This window comes from Halichondria panicea, chromosome 10 (genome assembly GCF_963675165.1).
Source record: "Halichondria panicea chromosome 10, odHalPani1.1, whole genome shotgun sequence".
NCBI classification, from domain to species: domain Eukaryota; kingdom Metazoa; phylum Porifera; class Demospongiae; order Suberitida; family Halichondriidae; genus Halichondria; species Halichondria panicea.
Genome location: NC_087386.1, coordinates 2,193,656 through 2,209,084, shown reverse-complemented (window position 1 = coordinate 2,209,084; position 15,429 = coordinate 2,193,656). Strand labels below are relative to the sequence as shown.

Genomic DNA, 15,429 nt, shown 5'->3' with positions numbered 1-15,429 from the left:
TTCTGATTGGACGTCCTAACAAGACTGGCGGAGATGTTGGCCACCCTCCCCTCCAGCACGTCCAGCTGTTGCATTAGGGACACCCCACCATCACCACTCTCAGACCCCCCCTGATGATCAGCACCCTCTCCAGGGCTAGTCTGAAGGGTGAACAATCAATCCAGTGTGAGTCTATTCACGTTTATGTATATCTACATAATATTATTATTTAAAATTTAATGTGGGCCTATACTGCTATAGATCTCTACTGCAGCATGGGACTACATGCACTACTGACTGGCTATAACTTACTTGTTCAGTTCTCCTATGTACTAGCTGCTGTGCTCCGGCTCCACTGGGATCCTGAGCATCCATTCAGCTAGCTTCTGTCTGGTCCAAGCATTCAAATATCTGGTAGTGACAGTACCATTTATGAGACAACGTTTTTTACATACATTTTAAGGTTTAAACACACACGATCATTTCCATTTTACACACATGGACTTATAAAAAATTATGGTAAGACGTGATAGACTTTTGTTCACACTACAGTCATAATAATAATTTATGTTCTGTTCTCATAGGCTGGAATTGAGTACCTCTCCCCTGAAGGTAAAGCTCATCACTTGTATGCTAACCTGTAGTTAGCACCCACACCCACACACAGTTACATGCACACCTTTCCTTTCCTAAGCTGTGTTGTGTGTTATGCAGTTGCTGCTACTTGCTCCTCCCCCAGGTCTGCGTGTGGATGGACGTCGCCCTCACGAGCTTCGTAAGATACAGTGTCAGCTGGGGGTCTTCCAACAAGCCGACGGCTCTGCATTCCTCGAACAAGGGAACACCAAGATACTGGCAACAGTGTACGGACCACATGACGTGAGACAGCTGCTGTTTTATTGTTAAACCTTACCAACGTGTAATCAGCTATGACTACAATCTACAGTAGAACCTCGATTATCCAGACACCTTGGTTCCAGAAGCAGGCCGGATAAGTGAATATGCCGGATAATCGAATAGATAAACCACGCCTTGATCCACCCACTTTATTGATAAACAGCAGTGCCACATGGTTGTCTGCGCATGCGCAAAAGATAAGCAGGCATGTCTCCATGGTAACAGCTGCAACGCGCATGCGCGTTTGAGGGACACGCCCATTTTCTGATCTGATAACAAGAAAACTGCCAAGCCGGATAATTGAGGTTCCGGATAATGGAGGGCCGGATAATCGAGGTTCTACTGTACCTTCATACATGTACTTATGATATTTGTAATTGATATTTGTAATTGTATGGTAATCTGTTTTGCATATGAGTGGCCCCCCTCTACGCCAATAGTTATTTTTATGCAGTCAATCCAGGTGAAAAAGCAGACCACTTCTTTCAGGATACTAATAATGTATGTGTATGTTTTTCCTTTAGGTGAGTCGCAGATCTCAGGCGCTCCATGATCGAGTGTACATCAATTGTGAGTACAGCATGGCCACCTTCAGCACCTCAGAGAGGAAGAGGCGCCCTAAGGGAGACAGGTAACTAACAACACCAGCTGCCCAAATATTGCTGCTAAACAAGTTTTGACAAAATCCTAAACAGCCTCTTTTGATGGAAACTGGCTAAGGTCCTATGTTTCAGTAGTGTGGCTAACTTAGTTTGAATTTGAGGGTTTTCATTTGCAGGTTGTCTATCGAGATATCTCAAGCCCTGAGGCAGACGTTTGAAGCAGCTGTACTGACTGAGCTGTTCCCCCAGTCAAAAATTGACATCTATGTTCAAGTGTTGCAATCCGATGGAGGTCAGTATACAAGCTGCAGACATTCCCCCTATAAGACCATCTCTCTCCATCTTGGCCTCCTCTAAATGTGGTATCTAAACCACTCAGCACCTACAATGCTTACACTGTTAAGACTTTTCCTTTTAGACTTATTGATAGGCCGTATAGAATCACTGTGTGTGTTGTTGTCCCTCTGCAGGTAACAGGAGTGCTTGTATCAATGCTGCCACCATGGCCCTCATTGATGCTGGTATTCCTATGAGGGACTATGTCTGTGCCAGTAGTGCCAGCTTCATAGAGGACACTCCAATGCTAGGTACACACATCCACACATCCACACTTAGGTTGTTCATATGTTGTGGAAATATGAGTGGCTGTGTCTATAAGACACATGTTGTATCTCTGTCCACCCCTGTATTGCAACTATCTCCTCTGTATCTAGTAAAATGTTTTTGTGGCTTAATTACTATTCAAAGTATTTGAAAGGCCTCTAGCTTGCATTCAAACCCCCAAGCAATGACTTGTATGAAGTACCTACCAGTGATTATTGTAGAGACATTTGAACTCGTGTTTTTTTTTCCTCTGCAGATCTCAACTATCTGGAGCAGACGTCGGGTGGTCCTGACCTGACAGTAGCCACTCTACCAAAGTCGGGGAAGATTGTCCTCATGCAGGTACGTAACCATGGGAATACTGTTATACGAACTATAATAAGTCTACGAATACTAACTCAGCAGCACATGTGTAGCAGTGTATAGTGTGCAGTGTTACTGTGCAGATTCTTACTTTAAAAGCAACACTTCCTGTCGAGTGTGTTCACTGACTACCTAGAGCCCTTGTAACTGCTATATAATTATGTACATGTGCTTTCACTGTAATACGTTCACTGTGTACGTTCTCCCACAACAGATGGACTCTCGTCTCCACACCGACAGTCTGAGCAAAGTGCTGGACATAGCCACTCAAGGTTGTAAGAGAGTGCACACCATCCTGGACACTGTTGTCAAGAAAAACTTAGAGACATCATTTGCTGTATAGACACGCTCTCAATGAATCATATTTATAATAATTTTGGTCATGGCAGGTTGTATGCATTCTGTTTAATGCGAGTAATTAATGAGCACAATTATAATTATTATCTTAAACTCCCGATAATAATATGCAATAAACAGTTTGCACAATAATTTTGAGTGGTACAAAAAATGTATAGCCATAATTAATTATTATATCATCATAATTATTCACTCTTCGAAGTTGGAAGAAACTATAATATAAAAAACAGTTGCTATATAATTAATATATTAAATAAAGCAAGTAACATTTAGTTACTGTGATAATATATAATTATAGTCTAATAGTCATCATCATAAAATTCATCGTCTGTTTGAACCTCCATGCTCTGAAAGTCCACTCGATATCGCAGTATACCGCCCACTCCTCCGAACCCCTTGCAAAACTGGGACCCTTCCTGCGATCGATCAGTCACAATCTCCAGGGTAGTTCCGAACGTTTTGTAGGTGTTAGCCAACCACTCGAGAAAGGGACACTTGTCGACAAGCTCCAACTCTACAGATGTTTCTTTGTCAACAAAATTGGTCTTATCGCTCTCTTGTTCAGGCGTTAAATGGAGCACCACCTCTTCGTCTGTACTGTGGTTCTTTAGCACAAAGCGATTGATGTCCAAGTTTTCCCACACAATGAGTGTTTCCACAGACCCCATGATCAACGCTTGGAGGGTGTCAACCACGCCAAAACAAAACTTGCCAGTGTCCTGCGAAATCTCGTCAAAATATTTTCCAATCAGTTTCTTTTCTTGGATAAACTTTACGTTGGAGAGAACTTCTGCTGAGAGTTCGATGGCTTGGTTGAAGCCATTCTCACCGCCGTACGAGATATCGACAATTTTGAGTATCTTGGCTTGCAATCGAGGGTCAAACATATCCGATTGGCTCAGCTCAGTCTTGAAATCGGCAGAACCAGCCAGTATGAGTCCAGAGACATTCGGTCTATCGTTTGAGATGTAAAGTTGAACAGCAGTTTCGGCTACTTTCCGGACATAATTATGCCTTTTTTCCATTCTCAGACGAGCAAAACGAAGTGCTGACTGACCACCCCTCCCGTGTTTCTTAGGCAAATCGACTGTAAACTTGTGTAGAATATCACGAGTGTTACCACAGAGGGTACCAAAGAGAGCCCCATTTCCGTCCATGACTATGAAGCCAAATTTATTGTCATCGGCCAGAAGCGCTGTGAGAGCTTCAGTATGGAACTTGTTGTCACAGAGGTAGAGAGATGTGTTGATCGGTTTGAATGGTTCAAAATCAATGTTCACTTTCTTTTCTTTTCCTTCGTCTGTTACAATGGTCCCACAATACACAACAAGACCTTTCGGAGGCACTTTTGTGTAGAGCTTGAGTCTCTGTTGCACGGAGGTGATGGCTCCTAGCACTGACAACCGATTTACTCGACTCTTAATGTTTGACGCAGTACCGAATTCGTCGGCCAGCATTTTGGCTACCCGGGAAATCTGATCTTTGGGGGGAATAATGAGAGAGATCATGCTTGTTCCATTGCCTCGAGCGGCTTCTAAACTTTTTATCAATTTCTTGATCTTCCACATTTGTACATTGCGGTCAGCAGAGTCTTCTAGTGTCCCAGCTGCAGATGATGCCATGTCAGCAGTTTATCTGTAGAGGAGGAGGGGTGAACTATTGTGTATTACAAATAGACTATGTGTTACGATTTGATTGACAATTTGATTGGTCAAATACTTTCCAATACTTTGTGGTTTAGCACTTATAAGCCTACGGCCAAGATCATGCACTAGGAACCCACCTTGAGTTAAGGAGACACTCTTTGAAGACACTCTTTCAGTAATCTACCAGAAGGAGTTTATAGACAATAGCAGTTGCACCACCACTTTGACATCAAACCACTAATTATTAGCCACGTGGTTGATTTCAATATTCCATACGGTATTCCTCTCTTAAATGGAAGAAAAAAACTTCGAGGCAACACCGCCCAATAACTTCTTGTGTCTAGGGCGTTTACTAATCAGGTAACTGCAATGGCTGAAGAAGACTGCTCCACTGTACTCTACATTGAGCCTTACTATGGTGGCTCACACCAGCAGCTGATGGACCTACTCATGGAGGAGCTCCCTGGAGACCTGTACACTTTGCCTGCAACTAAGTGGCACTGGAGAATGAGGACCTCAGCTCTGCATTTCTCACTCACATTACCTCACAAAGAGAGCTACAGGTAATAAGGCTGCATGACTGCATGCTTGCAGACTCTGAACAATAGATCTCTCCATCACCCAGACCTAATTCCTCTCTGTCCTCCGTATCTTCAGTTACAGACATTACTAACCCATGCAATGATTGATATAGCATGCATCGTAAGGAGTGGTGAACAGCTAGCTAACCTCAACAAGCTAAATCTAAATAGCTATCGCATATCCACAATACCCCAATACCCCAATTTTTTTCGTTCTATAGGACTTTATTTGCTAGCAGTGTGCTGAATCTGTGTGAGCTGATTTCTCTCCGTCCAGACCTCAGCAAGCTACACAAGGTTATCTATTTTCATGAGAATCAGCTCATATATCCGGTACGGAAACGACAGGACAGAGATTTCCAGTATGGCTACAACGAGGTGCTGTCTTGGTATGTATAGTGCAATAAACTTACCATTTTTGCACAGCAATAGATTTTTTTGTAGTCCCAGATTTATGTAAGCATGTCATTTGACAGACCTCTTTTTGAGCTATAGAATGCATATTTTGTAAACTTAAGCTAAAGTCAAAATTGATTTAGTCCCAGATTTCTGATCTAGGTATAGGAGTTATAACTACATAAAAATATTGACAAGTCTGTATGAATCTGTGTATGACACTGTACTTCTTGTTTGACTACACAGTCTAGTTGCAGACAAAGTGTTCTTCAATTCCAGCTTCAATATGGAGTCTTTCCTCTCCTCCATCGACTCTCACTTGAAGCTCCTCCCAGACCACCGACCACAGGGACTGGCCGAGACCATCAGATATAAGTGCTCAGTGCTCTACTACCCACTAAAAATGGAAGTACCTCTCAACTCACCAACCAGAGACATTGTACGGGAAGCCTGCTGCAAGTTGCCAATAGTAGCTGGTAGCCCTAAAGGCCAACCTCATACGAATACCACTGTCAAAATTTCAGAGAACATTGGTGTAGAAGGTTTACGCATTTCTATGGAAACTGTTGCTACAGCTCACGCTCCTCTACACATTGTATGGCCCCACAGATGGTAAGTACCAACAGTTCATTGATTTATGCTACGTATGTCATAGTTTTCATTTCACAGGGAACATGATAAAGGGCCTGATGAGTTCTCCTCTGTCATCACCAAGCTGCTGGATGCTAACATTGACTTCACACTGTCTATACTAGGAGCTCACACCAATGACACACCAGGTACGACGTACGTAATGCAAGATTAATACACTGATAAGTAAATCACTGCCTCTGTGCCCAGAGTGTTTCTCGAGTTTATTCCCTCGTCTGGGTGCTAGACTGGTTCACCGTGGTCCAGTGCCTCGTACAGAGTATTGGGAAGTATTGGTATCAGCTGATGTGGTCGTCTCAACAGCCAGGCACGAGTTCTTCGGAGTGGCCATGTCAGTACTATCCACACACACACACACACACACACACACCACACCACACCACACCACACCACACCACACCACACACACACACACACACACACACACACACACACACACACACACACCACACACACACACACACACACATGCACACACACACACACACACACACACACACACACACACACACACACACACACACACACACACACACACACACACACACCACTATGTCTACTGAGATTCAATCCATTGTACTAACTGTGCTCAGGTTGGAAGCAGTGTCTTGTGGGTGTTATCCGTTGTGTCCTAATCGATTGGTCTATCCCGAGCTTTATCCAGGTGCTGGTAGCTACTCTCATTCAGTGTAGCTATAGCCGCTATGTTCTTATGCAGAGGAGTGTCTATACAACACTGAGCAACAGCTCTTTAAGAGACTCAGGAGGTTCTGTACACACCCACACCTTCCAAGACAAGCAGCGGTACACAAAATGGTGAGTAGTAACTTCAAAATATTTACTGTTCAAACTTGGTAGTATAGTTGCCATCCAGACCCATTTCCCCACCTTGTTGCATGTGGCCAGCTATTGCATATACTTTCAGTTGCTAGGTAAATTGCTATATACACTCATTCATCATTGTGTTTGTATTGCTACACTACATGCAGATGTGTCTGGAGAGGTTTCACTGGAGGACTCTGAAAGAAGAGTACAGTCATCGTTTGAACATTTCTCATTGCAAAGATAAACAATCTCAAACACTCATAGAAAATGAATCATAATAATTGTTATTTCTATATTAAAATTGATGTCACAAAATTATTGCCAAATTAAATTGATATTGAATCATGTACACTGATTAGGGAATGATTGCTTGTTCAGGGGAGGGAGGAGGATTATAGTAGTAGGTAGATGAAGTAGGAGACGAGTGCCACCCAGTGACTCAGGAAGTTAAGGTGGGACCACTTACGCAGAGTGTGGAACATGGAGAAACCCTACAAGAGGGGAGAAACAAACACTTTCACTTTCTATAACTCATTACAATATAATAGAAATGTAACTGGAATTAAGTACACACAAGAGGGTTTCCTTTATGCTACAGTTTCAAAGCACAGAGAGATATAGCTAGTCTAAGATGGTATGTGCTCACCTTTGCCTGTAGCTCTGACTCGCTGTGTGATTGAGCTCCGAACATAAGCCCGAGATAGGCCAGGTGAAACATGGCCAGGAGAGTGAAGAAAATGTTGACAATCCACGCCAAAGGGGACCCCTATTGGGGGGGGGGGGTAATTATTATCACTTGTATATATAATCGATTGAATTTACCTTTTTGTGCTGATGGCTACAGTTGATAGGGCAAGGCCTGTCCATAACACAGGCATTCAGATGCACACTCAGCCTGTACCTCAACACTGCATACAGCATTAGCATCATGAATACAATGTACATATGTGTGTGGTTACAACAAGCTCACCATTTTCAATGTAAGCGTACACTCCAATAGATAGCAAAACCGCCGCAAGTTGAAAATTTAGGCCCTAAATGAACAATCATACGTAATCTCACACAGAGTAATACAGTTTCCACTACTAGTACTCACATGTAGCACAGCACTCGCTATGTAAGTGCATAGTATAGCTCCAAACTTTCCCAGATATGAGATGGAGGGCTTGAAGACATCTATTGGGGAAGATCATTATGACTAATGACACGGGAGGGAGCTCACATGACTTGAGGAAGAGGTGCATGGGGAGGTTCCAGTTGGTTACCACGGTACCCAGAGATCTGGGCAGCTCAATGAACAATGGTCGCACTACAGCAAAATCTGACCTGCACAATTGAAAGTAGTTAAGATCAGAGAGACAATCAACTATATACTATAACATACTATACCACAAATTCACATGACATACCATACATGTACAGTATGTAACACAGAAGTACTAATAGCTATTGAAAGAAAATTTGCTCAATACTAAATAGCACTTTGGAAAATGGGCAATAACTCTTCATCACCAACATCTTCACGTCAAGAACAAGAAGAAATATCACGTCCAGGATCAACAGCTTCACGTCAAGCACTAAGATCTATTTTAGAAGCTGAACTTCTACAGTTAATGGAGACCTTGAATCAAAAAATGGTTGATCGGCGAGCAGAGTTAGCAGCTAGGCCAACCCCTTCTAGCAACATAAAACAAGACAATGACAATACAAGTAGCTAGACAGCCAAATGGACAGTGTGTTCACATACTAAAATGTGATTGGTTTGTACGTTTATAAATTACGAAACATGCTAGAAATTGTTGCTGACTTCAAACAAATTGTTTAATAATTATAATTAATAATCATGCACACAGATTATAATAGCTTACCATGAGTAAGAAGTGGAGGATCGATGTGTACTTGTTGTGCTAGTCTGGTAACCAATGCCAGCAGCAAGGACGGTGGACTCAGACAGGAAGCTAACAAAATAGTGGCTGAATCGGAATGAGGCAGCTGCAGAGTACGCTGCAAGCCACCTGTATGGAGAGAGCAACATGGAGTAATAAAAGAACCACTCGTCTTAACAAAACATCAACAGTGGTATAGTATCAGTAGTATCTCACTTGTTCCATGCTGGCTCAGGGAAGAGGAATGAGAAGACACAGGAGGACATTGCCAGACAGAGGAGACATAAGAGCCAGCTCCTCAGCACGCTGTACAGCCAGGGGGCACTCTGATGGAGGGGGGGAGGGGATGAAATGAGGTAATTACATTGCATGCCTACAACCAACAGCAAGCTGTATAACCCCTAGTGTCGTTACCACGCAGACTTTTGTATGCTGGGTAAAAAAAATCAGTTATATGGCCCCCACAGTATAATAGCATAATTATAATTCCTCTTGTGGATGCATATTTTAGGACACTAAAGGCAACCAGTCAACATACCAATGGAGATTTGGTTAGGAATTTGGAGTGCTCAGTGTAAGTCACAAATGGTCCAAATACTAAAGTGCCGGGGAAGAAACAGTAGGCGACAAAGCTGTCGAAGCTAGGGACAGCTGCGATGGTTGGGGGAATCCTCTCTCCCCTCTTGTTAGTGGTGACGTCGAGGTCAAAGGACAAAGAGATCACCTTCATCACGAGTACAAGGAATGAACCTAGAAAATAAATTCTAGATGTAAGAATTTAATATCGAGACCTCTATATATCAAATACATTCTTAGCCACATTGTCTAGAGCATGATTTGTGGTACTGCCAACTCAATTATGTTAATTGGAGCAGTCACAACTTACAAACAACTGTATTAAACCAAATTGTATCTCACCTCTGACCCTGTGCCATACCTCAGCCTGCTCTATGTACCCCTCACTGTGTGTACGTGAGGGAGTTTTGTGGTTAGCACACCCTTGTAATCTGAGCTAGCATACATTTAGTATAAATCTACATTAGTACAATAAAAAAAATAATTCATGGAAAATGAAATGAGTATAATAAACACAGCAGGATAGAAATTAAAAACTCACCAGATTATCAGAAAAGAGACGCAGACAATTGCAACGATTGCCCCCTTGTGTTTAGTCAGTGTTTGCAGTAATACATACACCAGCAGACACAGCACAGCAAAGTACAGCACTCCAGTTTGATAGAACATCCACAGTGCTCCCACTCCCAGGAGGGCAGCTAGTGTGTTGATGACTCCAGAGCTGAGTCTACCCCACAGCACACATAGTCTGAGCAGAACTGATATGCCCACCAATGGTAGGGAGATCTGCACTCCCTGCACTGTGACAGGTACTATACAACTGTAGAGTATCCAGTGGATATCCATGAGCAGCAGAGCTACAGTGCAGTCTAGTCATTGAAGAGAAGAGAAGTATCTTCAATTTTATACAAGACCCACCCCTAAATGGGCGTGGCTAGTGCTGCTGATTCAGCAATTCTTAGCAAATGGGCGTGATTTAAATAATACAATACTGCTGATTCAGCATTTTCTACTGATGATTCATCATCCTTTGATGTCATCCGGGAGACGTTGCTTTGTTCCCATGCCAGCTCAACAACCATAACAAAGAAACATTCCTGTAGTCAATATTAAACAGTTAGGTGTTATAATTTATATCTATACTATAGCTCGTTGCTACTACTAGTAGTACTAGTTGTAAGACTATATTTTGGTGCTGTGAAATCTACAAGACAGGAAAGGAATCATGGAAGACAGTCCCTGTTCTGACCTGAATCTGTTTGAGGGCATGGATGGATTTGAGAAGTTTGACCCTCTTGATGACTCCTCACTACTAGCTATACTGGATGATCTAGAGGAAGGAACACTCCTCTCTCTGCTAGGAAACGAAACTCTGGTCAGTGATGTCGCCGGTGAAATGAGGATTGACGACAAAATCGATGATTTTCCTCTGATGGTGGAAACAAGAGAGCAACCACAATGTAGTCCCTTCACCTCCAGTGATGTACTGTCACATGACATTTTGGACAATGCATCGTCTAACTCACCAGCACAGATTGAGACAGTCACTGTATTACGAAAACGATCGAATAAAGACTCTTCGAAAAGCCCTCTAAAGCGTGCCAGACTGAACACAGATCAACTGCTCTCGTGTGTGCGGCATGACCACTCTTATGCTACCGTCTCCCATCATGTGACTGAGGGGGGCGTGGCCAAGCAGCTGAGAACACTAGTCGGCAGTAGCAGCAGTGATGAGGAAGGTAGCCTATCAGATGCAGGTATGTGTCGTGGTGTACTATGTATTGTGGTAGGATGTTATATTAGCCACAAGATGGGATGCTTACTAGCCACAACATATGCCACAACATTTACTGTGTTTATGTCTTGTTAATTAAATTTTAAGACCTACTAACACTAATTTCGTATTCCTTGTCATTTGAAAATGTCTTTTCTTTCAGGATATGATACAATGTCTTCCTCAACATCGCCTGGTAACAACAGTACAGTGTCCTCCTCTCCTCCTGTACCCACGGCTGGTTCCTCTGGACTCCCTCTGACGGCTAAAGCTGACCCAGCAGCTTTCATTGATGCCAGGATACAGGTGGCTATACATTGTATACAACTGTTACAATATGCTGTGCATATTTTGTGTACATAATTATTCACAACAGCCAATACCCAAATTTTATAACCTATATTTTTTGGGTGAAAACAGACCGGAAATAAAATAATGTTTGCTCTGATCTAAATAATTACACCATTTCCCCCTACATGTACAGCATTTCATGTGTCGTTGTGAGGTGAACTTGACTGAGGAAGAGAAGGAAACACTCAAGGCAGAGGGACTACCCATACCCACCACACTGCCACTCACCAAGGTGAATATCTTTCAACAGCTGTATGATCCAATTTCACTGAAAGCTAAAGATACCTTTCGTTTAAATCCAACAATTGGTTGGGTCCATAATTTGTTATTTTTTGGCCTCAGACCATGGGCTATAATCCATGGTGTGGCCAAATTGGCAAATACTTTTATCACTCAAATTTGATGACACCATTTGAAAGGTGTCTTTCAGAAAATTATTGAAATTGGATCCACGGAATTCAACTGAAAAGTCTCCGAACCATTGATTAAACTGAGGCCTATTATACACATACCTACACTACATGTATGCTTCTTATCACACACAGACAGAGGAGAAAGCATTGCGTGGAGTTCGCAGAAAACTTAGAAACAAGGTAGGCAAAAATTGTTAGCTAAGAAAACCCTTTAATTTAATATCTCTCCAGATGGCAGCCCAAGAGAGTAGGAAGAGAAAGAAAGAGCATCTCTCTCTGTTGGAAGATAAGTAAGTACTGTGTGTTGTGTCTGTGTGTGTTCCTGTTATGACTGTTCCTTGTACATTGTTGTTGTTTCCTACACGTATGTACTCACGACCCCTCCCCTTGTACCGATGTACTTACGACCCCTCCCCTTGTACAGGTGCAAGCAATACGTTGGAGAGAACCACCATCTCAATAAGAAAGTGGAAGCCCTAGAGACTGAGAACAAGTGCGTATGTGTGAGTGTGTAGTTGCATATGTTGACAGTCTCTTTTGCTAGAACCTTGAAAGCTGAGATCAACAAACTGCAGAAGCTTCTTGGCACACAGGGAAACACTGGGAAGACCACTCGAGTTGGAGCTTGTCTAATGGTAAGAGGAATTGTACACTCTCTATAAACAGCCCTAATGATTCACTTGTCCTCCGTGTATGTACAGGTGATTGTTCTCTGCTTTGCCGTGTTCTTTGGCAGCCTCACCCCTCACAACCTGTGGTCTCGTCCCAGTGCTGCCTACTCCACCTCCTCTGGTATGGGTCTACGTGTGTCTGTGTATATCAAAGCAAATGCCTGCATGTACGATGTAGCTGAGAGCTTACTAGTGGATGGACCACTGTCGGTGTGAAATTAATTCACTCCTATCTACTGCTATTTTCCTCCTGTAGTTCGATCGCGATCGCTCCTCTCTCTGGATGAAACCTCCACTCTCCAAACCCTCGCTAGTACGTGGCTCAGGGACATCTTCATACCCCAGACGTCCACTCAAGAGGAGTACACTGCCCCCCTCCCACTCAGCATGTCTGAAGACCACCCTCCACTACTGCACGGGCCGTTAAGCTATTATCAGCATGTCTACCACCAATTCTCTGGACTATTGAACGTCACTATACCCCCACGTAGTTGTAGCTCAGAAAATGTCTCTAATTTTAACTGCTTCTAGTGTCAGAATTAATTATTTATGTGTTATAATTATACATGTGTATCTGTGTGCATTAATTAAGATTTAGTTATACAAATTTATGACCACAATACACCACTAAGAGTCAGTTACCTTGACTACTCCTACTCTAGCTGGTCTGATTGTCCTCCCATGAAGTATGTAGCCGACCCTGGAAACCACGGCAACCATGCCCGCCTTCTTGCCCGGAACCTCGAACAAAGCCTCGTGGATGTTGGGGTCAAAGGTCACTCCGTCTTGATCAATCTTCTGTAACCCGTTCTTTTTCATGACTTTGTGTAGTTCTGCTTCGGTTATTTTTAGACCCTCTAACAAATTGGCCAGCGGTTTGTTATCTTTCAAGTCCTCAGTCTTCACACTGCCTACTGCTGTATCCAGAATGTCAGCAACTTCGACAACATCTTTCGAGAAATCTTGTATCCCGTACTTCTTGGCGTCTTCCACCTGTCTTGTTAACCGGGTACGAGTGTTCTCAGCTTCAGCCAGAGCACGCAAGTACTTGTCCTGTGTGTGTGTGTGTGAGAGGTAGTGAACCTATCAGCTAGCTTTCCATGTAAGTGGGCCAAATCAACTGTAACATCAGATAGCCTTCTTAAAGGGTTGGTTGAAATCAGCGGAGGTTCTAGTGTATACAATGTCCACTCAACCATACCTACCTGCAAGTCTTTAATCTTTTCATCACTGGCTTTGATTTGTTCCTCCCTCTCATTGAGCGCTTGTTGCAGCTCAGAACTGTCTCCACCATCAGCAGTCACCTCAGACTTCACCTGAGGCAAAACACCATCCATTAATTTTTTATTTATAATTATAGTCCTGATATTATGTGTAGTTTGTGCGCGCCCGTAAGTGTATTACTAACTTCATCAGTTTTATTGTCATCCTTAGTCTGATCTCCTGATTGCCAGCGCCCCTTAATTCTGTCAGTCCATGTGCCCATGTACTGAGGGATACAGGGTGTTCTGGGTATGTGGTCTCTCTTAGGAGCCGCGACCAGTCTCGAATTGGCCACTGTACTGTTGCATTGGACCCGTCGAGCAGTTCTACAGTATCTGTACGGCACTCTGAGGCTCCAGCGACTTAGCATGATTGTGTGTAGCAGCTTTGATCTTGTATTACACACAAAAGTTGATGAAATAAACACTCCACGTGGGTGATCTCTAATTGGAAACAAAAGCAGTGGGCGTGTTTGCTGACTTTAATAATGCTGATTCAGCACCCTCAAAAAGACGTGTATTTACCATAATTTATTAGAAGATGGAGTACACTCGCTACCTCCTCTGTTGTCTAGTGCTCTGTCTCTCAAGTGTGCCTGGTGGGTGGTCAGAAGATCAAGAGAAGGGCAAAGCGCCAGTGACAGAGGGGAAATTACCGGCATCATCTGGAGATGACACCACCCTCCTCAGTCTCAAGAGCCTGTTGATAGTTGTAAGCCATTATTTTATATTATGTTGTGTGTGCTAGTCTCACAAGCTCAGACAATGAATAGTAGCAATATACGGCTAGCTAAATCAAGTGCATATCATACAGAATTTCTGCACAATAGATGACTATTCAAATTCGAAGTTTATATTTAAATAGTGTGTAGTATAGTACTGTGTTAGGAGCTATGTATAATATTATGACATCATCCCTCCACTCCTCTGTGTAGGTTGCCGTGATTCTGGTGTTGGCAGCTGGGTTCCTGCTCTACCGATACTGTCGCTCAGCAAGAAAAAAGGGGACTAGAATGAGGTCAGTAGGTATGGTGGTTAGGGGCCGGGGAGGGAGAGGCTTCTCATGACCTGCCCTGCGTGTACTGAACCTGTCCATACTTAATAATTAATAGTATGGTTAAGAGTGCAATATGGGATTAATAGCACGAGTAACAAGCAATGGCAAGGCTACTAATTGCACGAGGCGTACCCGAGTGCTATTAAGCTTGCCAGTGTTTGTTATGAGTGCTATTAATCCTGGACCAGATGTGATACGGGATTAATTGCTGTATATACACTCTCCAGTCATAATGTGTTTTCACGGCAGCTGCTAATTATGTGTGTGCAGGTACACTCGTGTGAAGAATAGTGCTGGAGGAGATTTGGAGCGGGTGGCAGAGGACGAGTACCATGACGACCAGGACGAGGAAGAAACTGTTTATGATAAACCATAATGTTATGTTTTCATCAATTCTGTGTTTAGTACCATATACCTCGCTTGCGCATGCGCACCGAGGCATAAAAATCTATGGCATCTTGCAAGAGTGACATCTTAAATATTTCTGTGTTCATAAAACATAATTATATCACATTCATTGAAGATGCATGCCTGAAAAT

General features: G+C 43.0%; 7 protein-coding genes across 7 annotated transcripts; 4 read left to right on the top strand and 3 right to left on the bottom strand.

Annotated features, from left to right (window-relative positions):
• Window positions 1-417: 417 nt before the first annotated feature.
• On the top strand, window positions 418-2,824 carry LOC135342211 (exosome complex component RRP41-like). The gene is made up of 8 exons (XM_064538904.1): window positions 418-498; window positions 564-591; window positions 719-858; window positions 1,401-1,507; window positions 1,655-1,770; window positions 1,949-2,065; window positions 2,338-2,423; window positions 2,659-2,824. Exons 1-8 carry the CDS (start codon window positions 496-498, stop codon window positions 2,785-2,787), a joined length of 726 nt encoding a protein of 241 aa, XP_064394974.1. The 5' UTR covers window positions 418-495; the 3' UTR covers window positions 2,788-2,824.
• Window positions 2,825-2,945: 121 nt separating this feature from the next.
• Window positions 2,946-4,723, bottom strand: LOC135342195 (eukaryotic peptide chain release factor subunit 1). The gene is made up of 2 exons (XM_064538880.1): window positions 4,585-4,723; window positions 2,946-4,436 (listed from the first exon to the last, which is right to left on the bottom strand). The coding sequence occupies exon 2, from the start codon at window positions 4,421-4,423 to the stop codon at window positions 3,101-3,103; it is 1,323 nt and encodes a 440-aa protein (XP_064394950.1). The 5' UTR covers window positions 4,424-4,436; window positions 4,585-4,723; the 3' UTR covers window positions 2,946-3,100.
• Window positions 4,724-4,778: 55 nt separating this feature from the next.
• Window positions 4,779-7,231, top strand: LOC135342196 (tRNA-queuosine alpha-mannosyltransferase-like). The gene is made up of 8 exons (XM_064538882.1): window positions 4,779-5,010; window positions 5,250-5,417; window positions 5,671-6,036; window positions 6,094-6,203; window positions 6,265-6,406; window positions 6,669-6,739; window positions 6,794-6,891; window positions 7,065-7,231. Exons 1-8 carry the CDS (start codon window positions 4,817-4,819, stop codon window positions 7,176-7,178), a joined length of 1,263 nt encoding a protein of 420 aa, XP_064394952.1. The 5' UTR covers window positions 4,779-4,816; the 3' UTR covers window positions 7,179-7,231.
• On the bottom strand, window positions 7,115-10,297 carry LOC135342194 (protein-serine O-palmitoleoyltransferase porcupine-like). Its single transcript, XM_064538879.1, has 11 exons — window positions 9,904-10,297; window positions 9,705-9,748; window positions 9,325-9,536; window positions 9,003-9,112; window positions 8,769-8,915; window positions 8,123-8,226; window positions 7,997-8,076; window positions 7,871-7,934; window positions 7,723-7,808; window positions 7,547-7,666; window positions 7,115-7,391 (listed from the first exon to the last, which is right to left on the bottom strand). Exons 1-11 carry the CDS (start codon window positions 10,206-10,208, stop codon window positions 7,293-7,295), a joined length of 1,371 nt encoding a protein of 456 aa, XP_064394949.1. The 5' UTR covers window positions 10,209-10,297; the 3' UTR covers window positions 7,115-7,292.
• A 69-nt stretch (window positions 10,298-10,366) lies between these two features.
• LOC135342193 (cyclic AMP-responsive element-binding protein 3-like protein 2) lies at window positions 10,367-13,178 on the top strand. The gene is made up of 9 exons (XM_064538878.1): window positions 10,367-11,119; window positions 11,300-11,442; window positions 11,621-11,719; window positions 12,033-12,080; window positions 12,132-12,190; window positions 12,325-12,393; window positions 12,445-12,535; window positions 12,602-12,692; window positions 12,828-13,178. Exons 1-9 carry the CDS (start codon window positions 10,588-10,590, stop codon window positions 13,100-13,102), a joined length of 1,407 nt encoding a protein of 468 aa, XP_064394948.1. The 5' UTR covers window positions 10,367-10,587; the 3' UTR covers window positions 13,103-13,178.
• Window positions 13,097-14,308, bottom strand: LOC135342208 (grpE protein homolog 1, mitochondrial-like). The gene is made up of 3 exons (XM_064538902.1): window positions 13,980-14,308; window positions 13,777-13,887; window positions 13,097-13,624 (listed from the first exon to the last, which is right to left on the bottom strand). Exons 1-3 carry the CDS (start codon window positions 14,202-14,204, stop codon window positions 13,199-13,201), a joined length of 762 nt encoding a protein of 253 aa, XP_064394972.1. The 5' UTR covers window positions 14,205-14,308; the 3' UTR covers window positions 13,097-13,198.
• A 17-nt stretch (window positions 14,309-14,325) lies between these two features.
• On the top strand, window positions 14,326-15,412 carry LOC135342231 (uncharacterized). The gene is made up of 3 exons (XM_064538932.1): window positions 14,326-14,545; window positions 14,769-14,851; window positions 15,161-15,412. The coding sequence occupies exons 1-3, from the start codon at window positions 14,375-14,377 to the stop codon at window positions 15,264-15,266; spliced, it is 360 nt and encodes a 119-aa protein (XP_064395002.1). The 5' UTR covers window positions 14,326-14,374; the 3' UTR covers window positions 15,267-15,412.
• Window positions 15,413-15,429: the final 17 nt, after the last annotated feature.

Bases quoted from the DNA above. Each gene is read 5' to 3' on its own strand.
- LOC135342211 (XM_064538904.1), top strand. The intron at 1,771-1,948 runs GTCAGTATACAA...GTCCCTCTGCAG, and splicing joins AGTGTTGCAATCCGATGGAG to GTAACAGGAGTGCTTGTATC. The intron at 2,066-2,337 runs GTACACACATCC...TTTCCTCTGCAG, and splicing joins AGAGGACACTCCAATGCTAG to ATCTCAACTATCTGGAGCAG.
- LOC135342195 (XM_064538880.1), bottom strand. From the start codon at position 4,423: ATGGCATCATCTGCAGCTGGGACACTAGAAGACTCTGCTGACCGCAAT.
- LOC135342196 (XM_064538882.1), top strand. From the start codon at position 4,817: ATGGCTGAAGAAGACTGCTCCACTGTACTCTACATTGAGCCTTACTAT. The intron at 6,037-6,093 runs GTAAGTACCAAC...TTCATTTCACAG, and splicing joins ATTGTATGGCCCCACAGATG to GGAACATGATAAAGGGCCTG. The intron at 6,204-6,264 runs GTACGACGTACG...CTCTGTGCCCAG, and splicing joins TCACACCAATGACACACCAG to AGTGTTTCTCGAGTTTATTC.
- LOC135342194 (XM_064538879.1), bottom strand. From the start codon at position 10,208: ATGGATATCCACTGGATACTCTACAGTTGTATAGTACCTGTCACAGTG. The intron at 8,227-8,768 runs GTAAGCTATTAT...TCAATTGTGCAG, and splicing joins TCCTCCACTTCTTACTCATG to GTCAGATTTTGCTGTAGTGC. The intron at 7,935-7,996 runs GTGAGTACTAGT...TTGTTCATTTAG, and splicing joins TAGCGAGTGCTGTGCTACAT to GGCCTAAATTTTCAACTTGC.
- LOC135342193 (XM_064538878.1), top strand. From the start codon at position 10,588: ATGGAAGACAGTCCCTGTTCTGACCTGAATCTGTTTGAGGGCATGGAT. The intron at 12,081-12,131 runs GTAGGCAAAAAT...ATATCTCTCCAG, and splicing joins GCAGAAAACTTAGAAACAAG to ATGGCAGCCCAAGAGAGTAG. The intron at 12,693-12,827 runs GTATGGGTCTAC...TTCCTCCTGTAG, and splicing joins TGCCTACTCCACCTCCTCTG to TTCGATCGCGATCGCTCCTC.
- LOC135342208 (XM_064538902.1), bottom strand. From the start codon at position 14,204: ATGCTAAGTCGCTGGAGCCTCAGAGTGCCGTACAGATACTGTAGAACT. The intron at 13,888-13,979 runs GTTAGTAATACA...GTTTTGCCTCAG, and splicing joins ATGACAATAAAACTGATGAA to GTGAAGTCTGAGGTGACTGC. The intron at 13,625-13,776 runs GTAGGTATGGTT...ACACACACACAG, and splicing joins AAAAGATTAAAGACTTGCAG to GACAAGTACTTGCGTGCTCT.
- LOC135342231 (XM_064538932.1), top strand. From the start codon at position 14,375: ATGGAGTACACTCGCTACCTCCTCTGTTGTCTAGTGCTCTGTCTCTCA. The intron at 14,546-14,768 runs GTAAGCCATTAT...TCCTCTGTGTAG, and splicing joins TCAAGAGCCTGTTGATAGTT to GTTGCCGTGATTCTGGTGTT. The intron at 14,852-15,160 runs GTCAGTAGGTAT...ATGTGTGTGCAG, and splicing joins AAAAAGGGGACTAGAATGAG to GTACACTCGTGTGAAGAATA.